General features: G+C 41.4%; 1 protein-coding gene and 1 pseudogene across 1 annotated transcript; both read left to right on the plus strand.

Annotated features, from left to right (window-relative positions):
* Positions 1 to 1256: 1256 nt before the first annotated feature.
* Positions 1257 to 3636, plus strand: LOC131927528 (galactoside alpha-(1,2)-fucosyltransferase 2-like). Its single transcript, XM_059283221.1, has 3 exons — positions 1257 to 1320; positions 1745 to 2661; positions 3356 to 3636. The coding sequence occupies exons 1-3, from the start codon at positions 1257 to 1259 to the stop codon at positions 3557 to 3559; spliced, it is 1185 nt and encodes a 394-aa protein (XP_059139204.1). The 3' UTR covers positions 3560 to 3636.
* An 8671-nt stretch (positions 3637 to 12307) lies between these two features.
* On the plus strand, positions 12308 to 15074 carry LOC131927529 (galactoside alpha-(1,2)-fucosyltransferase 2-like; annotated as a pseudogene).
* The last annotated feature ends 3958 nt before the right edge of the window (positions 15075 to 19032 follow it).

Here is a 19032-nt window from a genome sequence, read left to right on the forward strand (position 1 = left end):
TACTAGGATGTATTGTGGATAACACTTTAAACTCATCCATTTTGTTCATAACACTCTAATTCATCCATTTTGTGGATACCACTTAAACTTATTTATGTTGTGGATAACCACTTTAACTCATCCATATTGTGGATAACACTTTAACTCACCCATGTTGTGGATAACACTTTAACTCACCCATGTTGTGGATAACACTTTAACTCACTAGTGCCTTTTCTTCAACGGCTTTTGTATCTCATCTTTCCCCCGGTCTATTGTCCCTGAACATATGGGACAATAACTATATATATATATATATATATATATATATATATATATATATATATATATATATATATATATATATATATAGTGCGTGTGTGTGTATGTATATCACCATAGCTTTACCCTTTTCGGGGTGGTCGGGGCACCACAGTTGATCATATAATTCTCCGCCATCCATCTCGGTCCTCTGCCACTTTGATTTGTTCTGAAACGGGCAACCCCGTCCAATCCTTGATGTCATCCATCCATTGGCGTCCAATCCTTGATGTCATCCATCCATTGGCGTCCAATCCTTGATGTCATCCATCCATTGGCGTCCAATCCTTGATGCCATCCATCCATTGGCGTCCAATCCTTGATGTCATCCATCCAGTGGCGTCCAATCCTTGATGTCATCCATCCATTGGCGTCCAATCCTTGATGTCATCCATGCAGTGGCGTCCAGTCCTTGATGTCATCCATCCAGTGGCGTCCAGTCCTTGATGTCATCCATCCAGTGGCGTCCAATCCTTGATGCCATCCATCCAGTGGCGTCTTTGCCTTCCCCTCTCTCCAGCCCTAGTATATAAACGTCTGTATGATGGTCTATAGTTCCACACGGTACCCCCCCCCCCCCAATAGCTCCGTCTCCTCTAGCACCCCAAGTCACGGTTGAATGCTTAGCTTTCGACTTACATGCCCTCAACAACAGACGTAGCGTTTCCGTGTATGACCGTGTATTTGTACCTAGGAATTAATGTAACCCCACCCCCTGTATCTATATGTGTATGTTTGAACGCTTTGTATAAATTGCACAAACCCACCCGTTTCAATTTTTCTCAATCGACCTGTTCTATGTTGATTCAGTGTCAAATAAACGTTTTGAGACGCTTTATTTAACGTTTTATTCTTCAGTTAGATCCCCCATCGTTCTTTACCTCCAACAGGACCGACCTTGACCCTATCCGTCCACAAGCGACCCCTTGACCAGTGGCGGACACCGGATGTAGAGAATGTTGAAGATACTACAGAGGTTCTTCGTTCTTACACTGCTGGTCGTCACAGTGTGCTTCATATGTAAGTGGTTTTATCTCTAAAATATTCAAGCAATTAAAAAAAAATAGTTTCTAAACTGGAATATTTTCCTAATCTAAAATATATTTTTTATCACTTTTAGAACAAACTGGTTTAAAAAATATAATAAACAGAAAGTTCGAATGAAATATAATTTTTTTTAATTTATTGCTCATATTCATAAATTTGGTACAGTTTAGTCTTTGGGTTACATTTTAATTGAAAATAAGACAAAAATATGTTAATTTAAATTCTATAACTGGCCAGGTCGCGTCACAGACCCAGTATTGATTAGTAATACTGTGTGATATTAATGTAACAATGTATGCTGGATTAAAGACGATCAGTTGATATTAGACATGTTTGATTAATTTATTTATTCTGTCGACAGCTGTTGTCACATTGTAATAATAATTTATTTTTGCAGCCTTCACTGGCTACTACTACAGTAGAACCAGCAAACACGAACCTCCAGCTAAAGTCTACAACCAACTTGCCGTCATTAGTTCGAGGGTGCCTAACTTCGAAACGCCCACCACGGGTGCACACTCCATACTCGCACCCATCACGGGCGCACCCTCCATACACGCACCCATCACGGGCGCACCCTCCATACACGCACCCATCACGGGCGCACCCTCCATACACGCACCGATCACGGGCGCACCCTCCATACACGCACCCACCACGGGCGCGCCTCCGAAGGAAGCGCCCAGCACCCTAGCGCCCCTGACGGGCTACATCGCCTGCGACGAGATGGGTCAGCTCGGGAACAACATGTTCCAGTACGCAGGGCTCCTAGGCCTGGCCAGGAGAAATCGGAAAATCCCGTTTATCCAACCCCACTTCAGAGTCGCCAAATTCTTCAAGGTCACTCACGTCATGTCCTTCGACGTGTCCAGAAAATGGACGGTCGTTTTGGAACACAGTTTCGGGAAATTCGATACGACTTTATTAAACCTAACATCCGGGGATATACATTTTAACGGATATTTACAGTCGTTTAAGTATTTCCAAAATATAACCGAGGAGATTAAGAAAGAGTTTGTTTTTCTCGACTGGGTAACTAAACTAGCGAGCGATTGTTTAGAGAGTTTGAAAGACGTCATTGGGGATAGGATTCCTATTGGCGTGCATGTGCGTAGGAGGGATAAGACGTACGGCAAGGATATGGGGAGCGGTGACCTCGTGGCCTCTGACACGTACTTCCGGAAGGCTTTTGATTGGATGGAGGCCAAGTACAAGAACGTGGTGTTTCTCGTCGCCACGGATGACCGATCGTGGTGCCAGACGACGCTGGTGGACGGTGCCAGGGTGGTCCTCCTGCCTCCTGCCATAGCGGAGGTAGGTGTTGATGGTGTTAGGGTTGTACTGTTACCCCCCGGGGGTAAGTGTTGATAGTGTTAGGGTTGTATTGTTACACGAGGGGGGGGAGGTATGTGTTGACAGTGCCAGCTGCTGCTTGTTGCCCCGGCGGTGGGGAGGGGGTGGGGATAGGTGCTTTGCTCTTTGTTTTCCCCGGGGATGGGGGTGGGGGGATGTAGGCGTTGATTATGTCAAGTATATCATGCTGCCTCATGCCCCTGTAAAACGATCAAGTAAAGACGAATAAGCGACTCATTGGCGACTAATTGGCGACTTTTTGGAGTCTAATTAGCAATTAGTCAGGAACTAAGTAAAGCCTTTAAAGGCCACTGTTTAAACTTCTTATTTACAACTCATTAATGACTAATTAACAAGGCAGGTCGATCAATAGGAGCAAATAGCCATTGCAAAAAAATAGCCGATTAATTAGCGACTAAATGAGAAATGATTTCAGTCTTATCAGCGACGATATAGTGACAAAGTAAAAAGAGATTTCCGACTGATTTGTGATTAAATTATAAAGAATAGGGCTAGTAAGTAGGTCACCAACCAGTTCTACGGCTCAATAAAACCTGCATGAGCCGTAGAACTGGTTGGTGACCTACTTACCAGCCCTATTGTTAAGTAAATAGCGACTAATGATCAAGATTACTTTCTGTCTCCCCCTTGCCAGGTACATATGCGCGTGTTGACGATGTGCCGTCACGTGATCATGTCCGTCGGAACCTTCGGCTGGTGGGCAGGCTGGTTCGTCAGCGGTGACGTCGGCGGTGACGTCATCTACTACACCCGACAGTTCAGGGAGGGCTCGGAGAGGAGCCGGATGTTCGAGGCCACGGACTTTTTCCCGCCCAACTGGATCGGGATCGGGGACTGAGGAGGCCGCGAGGGCCACGACAGGGAACTTGTGGGAGAGAGAGCTGGGTGGAGTCTTCAGGTCGGCGTTACCCTACTGCTCGGGTCCTGGGTCCAGAGTTTCTTCCAGGCATCTCTTCTGGGAGGGGGACTCCGCCTCGAAGAACGTCTACCGCCCCCCGCCTTCCCGAACGAACGAAAATTCATATTGACAATATATACTTTTACCAGTGTCCAAGCCCCCCCCCCCTAGCGGGAAATGTAGTACTCGCCCCCCTCCCCCAATATTTTCAAGTGCACCCCTCCCTCGAAGAAAAATGTCTGAAAGAAACAATGCCTGGGTCTGGGTCAATTACCTAATATCAAATAGTTTGACCGCTTGATCTAGAAGAATCTAGATTGACGGATGAATCAGCTGGGTGTAAAATGGCAGATAATTCTGACCAGTCTCACCTATTTTGATTAGTCTCAGCTTTATAGACTAGTCTCACCAATATAGACTAGTCTCACCTAAATAAAATTGTATCACCTAGAAAGAATAGTCTAACCTAGATAGAATATTCTCACCTAGATAGAATTGTCTCACCTAGATACTCTCACCTAGATAGAATAGTCTCACCTAGATAGAATAGTCTAATCTAGATAGAATAGTCTCAGCTATATAGACTTGTCTCACCTATATAGACTAGTCTGAACCAGATAGAATTGTCTCACCTAGATAGAATAGTCTCACCTAGATAGAATAGGCTCACCTAGATAGAATAGTCTCACCAAGATAGAATAGTCTCAGCTATATAGACTAGTCTAACCTATATACGATAGTCTCACCTATATAGGCTAGTATCACCTAGATAGAATTGTCTCACCTAGATATAATAGTCTCACGTAGATAGAATAGGCTCAGCTGTATAGACTAGTCTCATTTATATAGACTAGTCTCAACTAGATAGAATTGTCTCACCTAGATAGACCAGTCTCACCTAGATAGACCAGTCTCACCTAGAATGACCAGTCTCACCTAGATAGACCAGTCTCACCTAGAATGACCAGTCTCACCTAGATAGACCAGTCTCACCTAGATAGACCAGTCTCACCTAGATAGACCAGTCTCACCTAGAATGACCAGTCTCACCTAGATAAACCAGTCTCACCTAGATAGACCAGTCTCACCTAGATAGACCAGTCTCACCTAGATAAATGAGTCTCACCAATATAGACTAGTCTCACCTATATAGACTAGTCTCACCTAGATATCTATCATCGGGATTTTCCCTACAAGACCTAGATTGGCAAGTCTTGCCATATTGACAAGTCCGTCAACTTTAACAAGTCTGATCCAACTAAAACATTCAGCCATATTGAGAAGTCTGGCTGTTTTGGCAAATTCTGGCCATATTGACAAGTTCGACCAAATTTGACAAATCTAGCCTTATTGACAAGTATTCCGGTATAGGTATGTCTCCGATATACCTGTGAGAATCTACAAGAAAACAGTTCCAGATTTTAAGACGGCGACACTTACCAATGTGTAACCTGCAGAGCCCCTCGCCACCCCATCCCCACTGCCGGGTCCTACATACAAAGGCTGAAGCGTGATGCCATACACCATACCGTAAAGCCCATACACCATACCGTAAAGCCCATACAAGAAAAGATATTGCCCTCATCATTTGGTGCTATGCGTGTAATATTGCTCATGTATTTCAGTATTCTGACGGTGTCCATTCAATATTGGTTATGTCCATATACAATTGGTGCTGTGCATAAAATATCTATCATATGATATTATATCCATTAGTATTACAGTCCTGTACTTGCATTGTGTAAGCCAGATAAAATATTGCTTTGATAAAATATTGCCAAATGAAATACTATAAATGCCACATAAGATATCATGAAAGGAGTGTTTGAAATTAGAAGTTGTACTGCTAATTAGTAAGTCTTATTTGTATAAAGTGTGTGTTAACATGTTGTTGTGTGATCAGATACATATAGTCACATTATCTCACATAGGTATGAATTGAGTGCTAATGTGTGGTTGTGTGTTAAGATACAACATAGCACAGAGTGTCATGCCGTCTGTATTGACATTGATTCGTGCTATTTTTTTTAAAGACAGTAAAAGAAACTTGCAAAAAAAAATCGATTAAAAAACGATGCAATAAATTTAGATAATTTATGTAAAGAAGTCAATTGAAAATAAAAGACTAAGAACAATAGTTATTGTACAATTTTTAAAAAAAAACCTCTACAAAACTATAAGTGTTAAAATTAACCTCTCTAAAAAAAGAGTTAAAATATACTTCTACAAAAATATAAGTGTTAAAATGCAGGACTCATTTTTTTTACGCTTGATAATTTTTAAAATTTTCGTTAAAGATTTTACATACGAAACTTTAATGTTTGTATTGTAGCTTTGTTATAACAAGTTTATGCCTCTGTAGTTAAGAACTGCGTCTGAAATTTATCTTCCTTGAGGCCTACCCTAAATATACTTTAAGAAGTACACGTTAGAGTATTTTGGTCTAAGAATTTGAGTATTACATTTTTTTTTGGTGCTTAAATTATGTGCATGAATTTGTATTATACTCAAGCATGATTGCAGTCAGTGTGTATGTTGGATAAATATTTCTTGCAATGTAGGTTTCCATACAAAATCTGTAAATATTTCAAGCTTAAAACTTAAAAGATAAACAATAACGGTCTTGTCAGGCTACAGGGTGAAAGTTTACAATTTACTATTTGGTATACACAGTGTTGGTGATTATTTGAAATTAAACATGTGAATTTTATATACTATGAAGACATATGTGAATCCAATAACGTATATACAACGTGGCTGATGTATATTTGGAACTTGAAATGTGAATTTTATGTATTGTGAAGACTGTTGTGAATTCAATGACGTACCTAGAACGTTGTTGCTGTATATTTGATATTTGAATTTTTATGTATTGTGAATATTGTTGTTGATGTCTATATGAAACTTGAAATGTGAATTTAATTTATTGTGAACGACGCTGTGATTTTACTTGAACCATGAACCATGAACCATGAACAATGAACCATTTGATATTTTCGGGGGGGGGGGGGGGGAGAACTAAATTTTCCGGAAGGATGGGGGGGGGGGGCGGTAGACAATTTTGCATTTTTGATTCACTGTTTTATTTATTACTTGATTGTGGTAACAGAACACAACCCAAAATTTACACCACGAGTACAATACCACAAAGTACTAGTCCACAGGAGTACTACATTACACACGAACTAGACCACATGACAACTAAAGCACAAGTGCACTATACACAACTATTAAAATATGACATTGACCCACATGGGGAGGATAAAAAAAAATCCCACGATTTATCCCATATATTTATATGTTTATTATGTGTAGTATGACATGATTTAAAATAAGAAAACAGCACTTAACAGACGAACCTTAACGAGCGTATACATTTTAAAAAGTAGCAAAAATCCACAGCATTGATGTAGGTTTATCTGGTAGGTTTGTTTGGTAGGTTTGTCAGATAGGTTTGTCTGGTAGTTTTGTCTATTAGGATTGTCGGGTAGGTTTGTCGGGTAGGTTTGTCGGGTAGGTTTTTCAATTGGGTGCACATTACACACCTGGGCTAAGATTGGAATAATCGCGTTTCTTGAATCTCATTTCCTAAGGACTGGGAATCTTTTCAACCGTTTAGTTTGAATCATGGACAGTTTTTCTTCGTTAAACTAGGATTAGTTAATGTAGTCCTTAATGGTCTACACCAGGGGTCTCCAAACTACGGGCCGCGGGCCGCATGCGAGGTCATTTTATCCGGCCCGCGACGATCTTTTTGTCCACTGAATAAATGTTTGTTGGAGGTGGCTGAGGAGCTTTGCACAGAAAATTCAAAACTATTTGAAAATGTAGCTTTGTGTGCAAATACAATTACTCGTCGTGTTGCAGACATTGGTGAAAACATAGTGACTCTAATAGCGAAAAATACAAGCAAGTTCAGCCATTTTTCAATTGCAATGGATGAGTCGCTGGGCAGCTGTTCCACCTCTCAACTTCGTGTGTTCATTAGAGGTGTGGGTGAAAACCTGAACATAACACAAGAGCTGGCTTCCCTACATAGAATGTATGACACTGTTACCGGAGAGGATATTCAGAGACAAACACAAAAACGCAAGATTTACCATATTTCACATCAGTAAGATTGCTAATTTTGTGAGAAAATTCTGAGCAGAGTATCTCAGAAAAGAAATAGGTGACTTCCTGATAGTAAAGGCAAGTCACAGCCATTTTTTTCTGATGAAGAGTGGGTATAGAAATTGGCCTCTGCTGCAGACATAACTAGTCATTTAAATTTTCTGAACCTAAAACGGCAAAAGAGTGAAATCTAGTTTCTGATCTATACACCCACATAAAGGCCTTTAGATACAAACTTGTCATGTTTTTGGAACAAGTACAGGCCAACAACTTGACGCACTTTCAGCAGTGCAAGGTCTTTACGGCTGAAGCAACCACTGAGTTCCCCGCGTCATTTACATACGAGATCATTAAAGACATCCAGCTGCAGTTTCAGTAGCGGTTTTCTGACGGATTCATAGGCAAAAGAAGTGAGACTGTTTCAAAGCCTATTTGAAGCAAATGTGGCCAGTTGCAAAGACGAACTGCAGCTGGAGGTCATTGAATTGCAAGAAAATGACTTCATTAGAGACACGATCAAAGAAAGGCGGATGGGTTTTCATACGTTTTTGCACAAGGAAGACTTTCCTAACATTAATTTTTTTGCATCAAAGTACCCTTCAAATTTTCGAAAAACATACCTGCGTGAACAAACATTTTCAAGGATGAAATACGTGAAGAACAATTTGAGAGCAAACGTGAACACTTGAAATTTGTATATTAATTATATTTCGTTGTGGGGGGGGGGGGGGGGGGGGGGGATCGGTAGACGATCTACGGGGGGGGGGGGGCGCCACGACCCTGAAGAGATGCCTTAAAGAAACACTGGCAGCCGAACTGATATTTGGTAATTAATGCGGCCCTCGGGATGAAAAGTTTGGAGACCCCTGGTCTACACATTGAGGTATTGTGCGACTATCACATATTGTAGCTATCGTACAATCGTGGGTATTGTCTACATACATAAACACACACACCCATCTATATGTGTATTTATATACGTAAACATATATGTTTATATATATATATATATATATATATATATATATATATATATATATATATATATATATATATATATATATATATATATATATATATATATATATATATATATATATATATATATATATGTATATATATGTACACATATATGTTTATTGTTACACACACACACACACACACACACACATATATATATATATATATATATATATATATATATATATATATATATATATATATATACATATATATATATATATATATATATATATATATGTATATATATATATGTATATATGTGTACATGTATATATACAGTTATACAGGCAGTACACAATTTCAAACCAATAAACCTATTATTTTCTGTAATGTGTGTTCAATAATATCAGGCTATTGTTTTTTTTTTTGTTAGTCTAATCAACTGTGTGTATAGAAATAGATGACGTTGTTTTTCTTATTAATTTAGCTGTAGAACGGCAATCACACCCACTGGTAATCCTTAAATCAAGGCTTTGATACATTATTAGACATGGTCCTACTTGATTGAAGGAAACACATTTATTATAAGCCCCGCTTACCTAGCCCCCCCCCTCCTCCATAGCGTCCTAGGTGACAGTCGAATGCAATGTGTGTAACATGTGTGATTGGTATTAAAAACTGTGTGTGAAGCTACATCTACAGGCTTATGAGTATATATGATTGATACATGTGTAAATTCGTCACTGTCGAGATTGAGAGGGACATAAGTAGACTTGACATAAGGCTCATTATAAAAGAAATACAATAATCGTTAACAGTGCATTGGATGTAGAAATGAAATGTAGAGGCATAAGGAGTAGAACAAAACTACAACTTTAGAAGGACTTTATATTCATTTTTCTCAAAGTATTTCTTTAAGTATTTTTTTATTAAATGGAATACTTTGGTGTAATAGTCAAACGCATGTTGTCAACACAAGCAGTGAGGGCGGGCTGTTTTCATTAACTTTTGGTAAGTGGTATCTGTGCCATTATCGGGGTATTTTTTCAACGTAGACTTTTCTGTTTTAGTCATTTCGATCTCTCTCTCTCTCTTTCTTTCTCTCTCTCTCTCTCTCTCTCTCAGAGTTTCTTCCAGGCATCTCTTCGGGGGGACGAAGCCCCCCGAAAAATTTTTACCGCCCCCCCCCCCCCCCGAACGAAATGAAATTTATATAATTTATATAGAAAATATATACTTTTAACAGTGTCCGCCCCCCCCCCCCCCCGAAGAAAGTTTACCGCCCCCCCCCCCCGAAGATTTCAAGAGCCCCCCCCCCCGGAGAAAAGAGTCTGGAAGAAACACTGCTCTCTCTCTCTCTCTCTCTCTGTTGTTCACATTACATCAACAGACCTTCTTTCCTTTGTTTAGCCATGATCGAACCACACTGGCAAGTAGTGTTAGTATATCGACTCTGCTGGCCAGCGCACTTGCCAATGTACTGACTCTCTGCGAACCATCCTACACCTAAGTCTACTTACCCGTATAATGACACTCTAACTACCTCTAAATCTACTTGCCAGTATAATGCCAATCTACCAACCAACCCACATCTAAGTCTACTTGCCAGTATAATGCCACTTTAACTACCTCTAAATCTACTTTCCAGTATAGTGCCACTCTACCAACCAACCCACCTCTAAGTCTACTTTCCAGTATAATGCCACTCTACCCAAAGTCTACTTGCCAGTACAGTGCCACTCTAACTACCTCTAACCCTACTTGTTCTAATGGTGCCACTCTACCAACCAACCCCCCCCCCCTTCCCCTCTACTGACCAATCATTTTGCCACGTTTCAAACCTGACGTCACACAACTAGCTATCCCACCTTTTACCAGACTACCACCTGTTACATTTGTAACATTTCTGTAACAGCCCGACACCCTCAGATTACCCCACGACTGCGCATGCCCAATCATGGGGCTGACGTCACATCCGACTGCCACAAACAACAACACCATTACCTATCATAAACCTGCCACGCCCCCTTGTGTTTTTAACCCTCCCCCCCTTGTCAACATCAACCACTTGTCTATAACTCTTGAACCAGTGACGTTCTGATACTTGCTTGTACTCTCATTTGTTTACGTGAGGTCAACTAGAAATGTTTGGAGTAGCCCGTTCTTGTAGAACTGTAAGTGGGTCTATAAATAGTCATGCAGAAAGTTGTCAACTTTGGGTATGCCTTCTCCTTTTAGTTTTTATTTTTTACTTGGAAGTATTGTGGATAACACTTTAAACTCATCCATTTTGTTCATAACACTCTAATTCATCCATTTTGTGAATACCACTTAAACTTATTTATGTTGCGGATAACACTTAAAATCATCCATGTTGTGGATAACACTTTAATTCACTAGTGCCTTTTCTTCAACGGCTTTTGTTTCTCATCTTTCCCCCGGTCTATTGTCCCTGAACATATGGGACCATAACTATATATATATATATATATATATATATATATATATATATATATATATATATATATATATATATATATATTGCGTATGTGTGTATGTATATCACCATAGCTTTACACTTTTCGGGAAGGTGGGGGCACCACCTTACCTTACCTTAATCCTCATCACTCCCTGTGGAGTATAGGGCAGCAACAAATCTCCGCCATTCCACCCTGTCCTGGGCGAGCCACTTTAGTTCATGCCAGGTTTTGCCAGTAGCCTGTACTTCTTCTTCCATCTCCCTCCTCCATGTTTCCAGTGGTCTTCCTCTATTTCTCTTTCCGGGTGGGTTCCACTTCAGCGCCATGTTGGGGAGTCTTTTTTTGCTCATGCGTAGGACATGGCCCAGCCATCTCCATGTCCTCGTTCGAAGTTCTGAGACGGTGTCGTTTAATCCTGTCCTTCGCCATATTTCCTTGTTCGGGACTTTGTCGTCCCACTTTATCCTGAGGATGCGTTGGGAGGGATCTTCTTTCAAAGCCTCTGAGTCGGCTCTCTCCTTTCTTGTTTAGTTTCCATGACTCTGCTGCAGTAAGGATGATTTCCAATTGACCATATAACTCACCACCATCCATCTCTTTCCTCTGACACTTTGATTTGTTTTGAAACGGGCAACCCCGTCTAATCCTTGATGTCATCCATCCAGCGGCGTCTTTGCCTTCCCCTCCCTCTAGCCCTAGTATATAAACGTCTGTATGATGGTCTATAGTTCCACATGGTACCCTTCCCCCCCCCCCCCCCAAATAGCTCCGTCTCCTCTAGCACCCCAAGTCACGGTTGAATGCTTACCTTTCGACTTACCTGCCCTCAACAACATACGTAGCGTTTCCGTTTATGACCGTGTATGTGTACCTAGGAATTAATGTAACCCCACCCCCCTGTGTGTCTATACGTGTATGTTTGAACGCTTTATATAATTTGCATAAACACACCCGTTACAACTTTTCTCAATCGACCTGTTCTATGTTGATTCAGTTTCAAATAAACGTTTTGAGACGCTTTATTTAACGTCTGATTCTTCAGTTAGATCCCCCATCGTTCTTTACCCTCCAACAGGACCGACCTTGACCTTATCCGTCCACAAGCGACCCCTTGACCAGTGGCGGACACAGGATGAAGAGAATGTTGAAGATACTACAGAGGTTCTTCGTTCTTACACTGCTGGTCGTCACAGTGTGCTTCATATGTAAGTGGTTTTATCTCTAAAATATTCAAGCATGCAATTTAAAAAAATTAAATAGTTTCTAAACTGGAATATTTTCCTAATCTAAAATATATTTTTTATAACTTTTAGAACAAACTGGTTTAAAAAGATAAATAAACAGAAAGTTCGAATGAAATATAATTATTTTTATTTATTGCTCATATTCATAAATTTTGTACAGTTTAGTCTAAGGGTTAATTTTTAATTGAAAATAAGACAAAACAATGTTAAATTCTATAACTGGCTAGGTCGCATCATAGTGCTAGTATTGATTTGTAATACTGTGCGATATCAATGCAACATTGTATGCTGGATTAAAGACGATCAGTTGATATTAGACATGTTTGATTAATTTATTTATTCTGTCGACAGCTGTTATCATATTGTAATAATAATTTATTTTTTCAGCCTTCACTGGCTACTACTACAGTAGAACCAGCAAACACGAACCTCCAGCTAAAGTCTACAAGCAACTTGCCGTCACTAGTTCGAGGGCGCCTAACATCGAAACGCCCACCACGGGCGCACACTCCGTACACGCACCCACCACGGGCGCACCCTCCATACACGCACCCACCACGGGCGCGCCCCCGAAGGAAGCGCCCAGCACCCTAGCGCCCCTGACGGGCTACATCGCCTGCGACGAGATGGGTCAGCTCGGGAACAACATGTTCCAGTACGCCGGGCTCCTAGGCTTGGCCAGGAGAAATCGGAAAATCCCGTTCATCCAACCCCACTTCAGAGTCGCCAAATTCTTCAAGGTCACTCACGTCATGTCCTTCGACGTGTCCAGAAAATGGACGGTCGTTTTGGAACACAGTTTCGGGAAATTCGATACGACTTTATTAAACCTAACATCCGGGGATATACATTTTAATGGATATTTACAGTCGTTTAAGTATTTTCAAAATATAACCGAGGAGATTAGGAAAGAGTTTGTTTTTCACGATTGGATAACAAAACTAGCGAGCGATTGCTTAGAGAGTTTGAAAGACGTCATTGGGGATAGGATTCCTATTGGCGTGCATGTGCGTAGGAGGGATAAGACGTACGGCAAGGATATGGGGAGCGGTGACCTCGTGGCCCCTGACACGTACTTTTGATTGGATGGAGGCCAAGTACAAGAACGTGGTGTTTCTCGTCGCCACGGATGACCGATCGTGGTGCCAGACGACGCTGGTGGACGGTGCCAGGGTGGTCCTCCTGCCTCCTGCCATAGCGGAGGTTGGTGTTGATGGTGTTAGGGTTGTAATGTTACACCCGGGTGGTAGGTGTTGATGGTGTTAGGGTTGTAATGTTATCCCGGGTGGTAGGTGTTGATGGTGTTAGGGTTGTATTGTTACACCCGGGATGGGTTAAGTGTTGATGGTGTTAGAGTGGTACTGTGACCCCCCCGGGGGGGTGTAGGTGTTGATGGTGTTAGGGTAGTACTGTGACCCCGGAGGGAAGGGTGTAGGTGTTGATGGTATTTGGGTCTTAATGTTACCCCGGGGGGAAGGGTGTAGGTGTTGATGGTGTTAGAGTGGTACTGTTACCCTGGGGGTGGGTTAGGTGTTGATGGTATTTGGGTTGTACTGTTACACCGGAAGGAGGGGGGAGGTAGGTGTTGATGATGTTAGGGTTGTACTGTTACCCCAGGGGGAAGGGGGTAGGTGTTGATGGCATTTGGGTTGTAATGTTACCCCGGGTGGTAGGTATTGATGGTGTTAGGGTTGTATTGTTACACGGGGGTTGGGAGGTAGGCGTTGATGGTGTTAGGGTTGTACTGTTACCCCCCGGGGGTAAGTGTTGATGGTGTTAGGGTTATATTGTTACACGGGGGGGGGAGGTATGTGTTGACAGTGCCAGCTGCTGCTTGTTGCCCCGGCAGTGGGGAGGGGGTGGGGATAGTTGATTTGCTATTTGTTGTCGCCGGGGATAGGGGGGGGGATGTAGGCGTTGATTATGTCAAGTATATCTTGCTGCCTTATGCCCCTCTAAAACGATCAAGTAAAGACGAATAAGCGGCTCATTGGCCTTTAAAGGCCACTATTTAAACTTCTTATTTACAACTCATTAATGACTAATTAACAAGGCATGTCGATTAATAGGAGCAAATAGCCATTACAAAAAAAATATCCGATTAATTAGCGACTAAATGAGAAATGATTTCAGTCTTATCAGCGACTATATAGTGACAAAGAAATAAGAGATTTCCGACTGATTTGCGATTAAATTATAAAGAATAGGGCTGGTAAGTAGGTCACCATCCAGTTCTACGGCTAAATAAAACCTGCATGAGCCGTAGAACTGGTTGGTGACCTACTTACCAGCCCTATTGTTAAGTAAATAGCGACTAATGATCAAGATTACTTTCTGTCTCCCCCTTCCCAGGTACACCTGCGTGTGCTGACGATGTGCCGTCACGTGATCATGTCCGTCGGAACCTTCGGCTGGTGGGCAGGCTGGTTCGTCAGTGGTGACGTCGGCGGTGACGTCATCTACTACACCCGACAGTTCAGGGAGGGCTCGGAGAGGAGCCGGATGTTCGAGGCCACGGACTTTTTCCCGCCCCACTGGATCGGGATCGGGGACTGAGGAGGCCGCGAGGGCCATGACAGGGAACTTGTGGGAGAGAGAGCTGGGTGGAGTCTTCAGGTCGGCGTTACCCTACAGCTCGGGTCCTGGGTCCAGAGTTTCTTCCAGGCATCTCTTCTGGGGGGGGGGACGACTCCACCTCGAAGAACATCTACCGTTCCCCCCGACACCCCCCCAAAAAAAAAGAACGAACGAGGGCCATGACAACCCCCCCCGCTACTCTGCGGGAAATGTAGAACTCCCCCTCCCCTCATATTTTCAAGTGTACCTCCCCCCCCCCCCCGAAGAATAATGTCTGAAAGAAACACTGCCTGGATCTGGGTCAGTTACCAAATGTCAAATCGTTTGACTGCTTGATCTAGAAGAATCTAGATTGGTGAGTAAATCAGCTGGGTGTATTGACCCAGATGAACGCTAAAATGGCGGATGAATCTGACTAGTCTCACTTATATAGACTAGTCTCACCTAGATAGACCAGTCTCACCTATATAGACTAGTCTCACCTATCTAGCATCGGGAGTTTCACTACAGGACCTAGATTGGCAACTCTTGCCATATTGAAGTCTGGTAACTTTGACAAGTCTTATCCAACTAAAACGTTCAGCCATACTGACAAGTCTTGCTGTTTTGACCAGTGTTTCTTCCAGACTTTTTTCTCCGGGAGGCACTTAAAAAAAAAATTTTGGGGGGGGTGGGCACGTTAGACTTTTTTGGCGGGGTTATAACCCCCCCCCCCCCCCCCCCCGAAGAAATGCCTGGAAGAAACTCTGCTTTTGACAAGTCTGGCTTTTATTACAAGTCTGCCGGTATAGGTATGACCCCGATACACCTGTGAGAATCTACAAGAAAACAGTTCCAGATTTTAAGACGGCGACACTTTATCAATGTGTAATCTGAAGAGCCCCTCGCCACCCCACCCCCGGGTCCTAGATACAAAGACTGAAGCGTGATGCCATACACCATACCGAAAAGCCCATACAAAAAAATTACTGCACTCATCATTTGGTGCTATGGGTGTAATATTGCTCATGTATTTCAGTATTTTAACGGAGTGGTGTCCATTCAGTATTGGTTATGTCCATATACAATTAGTGCTGTGCATAAAATATGTATCATATGATATTATATCCATTAGTATTACTGTCCTGTACTTGTTAGCTAGATAAAATATTGCTTTGATAAAATTAGAAGTTGGACTACTAATTAGTAAGTCTTCTTATTTGTATAAAATGTGTGCTAATGTGATGTTGTGTGATGAGATACAAATAATATGTGTGAATTGTGTGTTTAGTGTGTTAACGTGTGGTTGTGTGATAAGATACACATACCCCAGAGAGTCATGTCGTCTGTATTGCAAAAAAAAATAAAGAATTTTTTTTTTAAAAATATGCAATAAATTTAGATAATTTGTGTAAAGACAACTGAAAATATAGACTGAGTGCAATACTTATTGTACAGTTAAAAAAAAAAAACACCACTCCTGAACTTTAAGGGTTAAAATATACTTCTACCAAAATATAAGTGTTAAAATGCAGGACTCGTTTTTTATATGCTTGATAATTTTTAACATTTTCGTTAAAGATTTTACATATGAAACTTTAATGTTTGTTTATATTGTAGCTTTGTTATAAGCAATTTATGCCTCTATAGTTAAGAACGCCGTCCGAAATTCATCTTCCTAAAATATACTTTAAAAAGTATAGGGTTACTTACGGTAGAGTATTTTGGTCTAAGAATTTGAGTATTACATTTTTCTTAGTGTTTTAATTGTGTGCATGCATTTGTATTATACTCTCAAGCATGATTGCAGTCAGGGCAGAGCGCCTGTAGGACAAATATTTCATGCAATGTAGGTTTCCATACAAAATCTGTAAAAATTTCAAGCTTAAAACTTAAAACATAAACAATAACGGTCTTGTCGCGGTATAGGGTGAAAGTTTACAATTTAGTATCTTGTATACACAGTGTTGGTGAATATTTGAAACGAGAAAAATGGCCCGTTGAGGAAGATACAACGGGCGCTAGGTTGATAGTGCTGTCTATTTTCTCTAAACTAAAACCAAAACCACCTTAATTCATTTTAACGGGAAACGAAAAATGACATTGAAAACGGATTTTTATCCAGAATCGGTACTTTAATTTATACAAAATATAGTCATAGGCATATCCCTAAACCATGCACCTAATCTCATTCATGACAAAAGTCGCATTTAGAGTTTCTGTCAAGGAAAATCTACTTGGGAGGAGGGGGCTCCGCCCCCCCCCCCCCCCAACACACCCCTCCAAAACATGTCTACCGTCCCATTCAACGAAATATAACTATATACATTTTCCAGTGTCCGCCCCCTCCCAGAAAATTCTACCGCCGCCCCCCCTCCCCCAAAAAAAATATCAAGTACCCCCACCCCTCGCCGGGGAGGAAAAAGTCTGAAAGAAACACTGGTCACATTTGTAGATCATACAAACTAAAGGATGAACCTGGGCGGGGCTTCGCCCCTACCGGAAGAGATGCATACAAAAAACTGTGCACGCTAAACACTTTTTTTAAATTAGAAAAAGTTACTCCCTCCGGGGAGGAAAAAGTCTGAATGAAACACTGGTGTCGCGCTTATCCACTACCCGAAGAAGTGCATGAAAGAAACTCTGCACGCAAACCACTTTTTAGATTAGACACATGAATAAGGCTGTAATTTTATTATAGAGTATCGATGACGACATTTCTTTTGAGTTGCGGGGGGGGGGGGGGGTCGGCTTAGACGTGCTACCGGGGGTGAGGCTTCGCCCCTACCCGAAGAATTGTATGAATGAAACTCTTCACGCAACCCACTTAGATTAGACAAAATTGGCTTTTTTAAATTCAATGTTTACTCGAGAATCAATGACGTCATATTACTGTGTGCACTCTCCGGCTTGATACTATTTTCTACTATATGCTAAATGTGACGTCATATTTCGTTTCCGTCTTACTGTGCATGTTTTTAATTTGTTTGTGTTTTCTCTATAGCGTTCTTGTCAGATACATACACAGATAGATAGATACACAGATAGATAGACAGACAGCGAAACTATTATTATAGACGAGAAAAATGGCCCGTTAAGGAAGGATACAACGGGCGCTAGGTTGATAGTGCTGTCTATTTTCTCTAAACTAAAACCATAACCAAAATCACCTTAATTCAATTTAACCGGAAACGAAAAATGACATTGAAAACGGATTTTTATCCAGAATCGGTACTTATTTTATACAAAATATAGTCATATGCATATCCCTAAACCATGCACCTAATCTCATTCATGACAAAAGTCGCATTTAGAGTTTCTTTCAGGCAACTCTACTTGGGAGGAGGGGGTTCCACCCCCACCCCCCCCCCCACACACACCCTAAAACATGTCTACCGTCTCATTCAACGAAATATAATTATATACTTTTTCCAGTGTCCGCCCCCTCCCAGAAAATTCTACCCCCGCCCCCAAAAAAAATTCAAGTACCCCCACCCCTCGCCGGGGATGAAAAAGTATGAAAGAAACACTGGTTGCATTTGTAGATCATACAAACTAAAGGAAGAACCTGGGCGGGGAAGAGATGCATGAGAAAACTGTGCACGCTAAACACTTTTTAGATTAGAAAAAGTTCCCCCCTCCGGTGAGGAAAAAGTCTGAAAGAAACACTGGTGTCGCGCTTAGCCACTACCCGAAGAATTGCATGAAAGAAACTCTTTACGCAAACCACTTTTTAGTTAGACAAAATTGGCTTTTTAATTCAATGTTTACTCGAGAATCAATGACGTCATATTACAGTGTGCACTCTCCGGCTTGAGATTATTTTCTACTATACGCTAAATGTGACGTCATATTTCGTTTCCGTCTTACTATGAAAGTTTTTAATTTGCTTGGGTTTTCTCTAGATCGTTCTTGTCAGATACATACACAGATAGATATATTTTCAGACAGCGAAACTATTAGTATTAATAATTTGACATGTGAATTTTATGTACTGAGAAGACTGCTGTAAATCCAATGACGTATATACAACGTGGCTGATGTATCTTTGTAACGT

The sequence above is a fragment of the Physella acuta genome, unplaced genomic scaffold, assembly GCF_028476545.2.
Source record: "Physella acuta isolate Inbredline_101_S28 unplaced genomic scaffold, ASM2847654v3 ptg001414l, whole genome shotgun sequence".
Taxonomy (NCBI): domain Eukaryota; kingdom Metazoa; phylum Mollusca; class Gastropoda; family Physidae; genus Physella; species Physella acuta.

What these genes read in the sequence shown, in the direction of transcription:
- LOC131927528 (XM_059283221.1), top strand. Translation starts at nt 1,257, where the DNA reads ATGTTGAAGATACTACAGAGGTTCTTCGTTCTTACACTGCTGGTCGTC. An exon ending in CGTCACAGTGTGCTTCATAT is followed by an intron (nt 1,321 to 1,744) that starts GTAAGTGGTTTT and finishes TTATTTTTGCAG; the next exon opens with CCTTCACTGGCTACTACTAC. An exon ending in TGCCTCCTGCCATAGCGGAG is followed by an intron (nt 2,662 to 3,355) that starts GTAGGTGTTGAT and finishes CCCCCTTGCCAG; the next exon opens with GTACATATGCGCGTGTTGAC.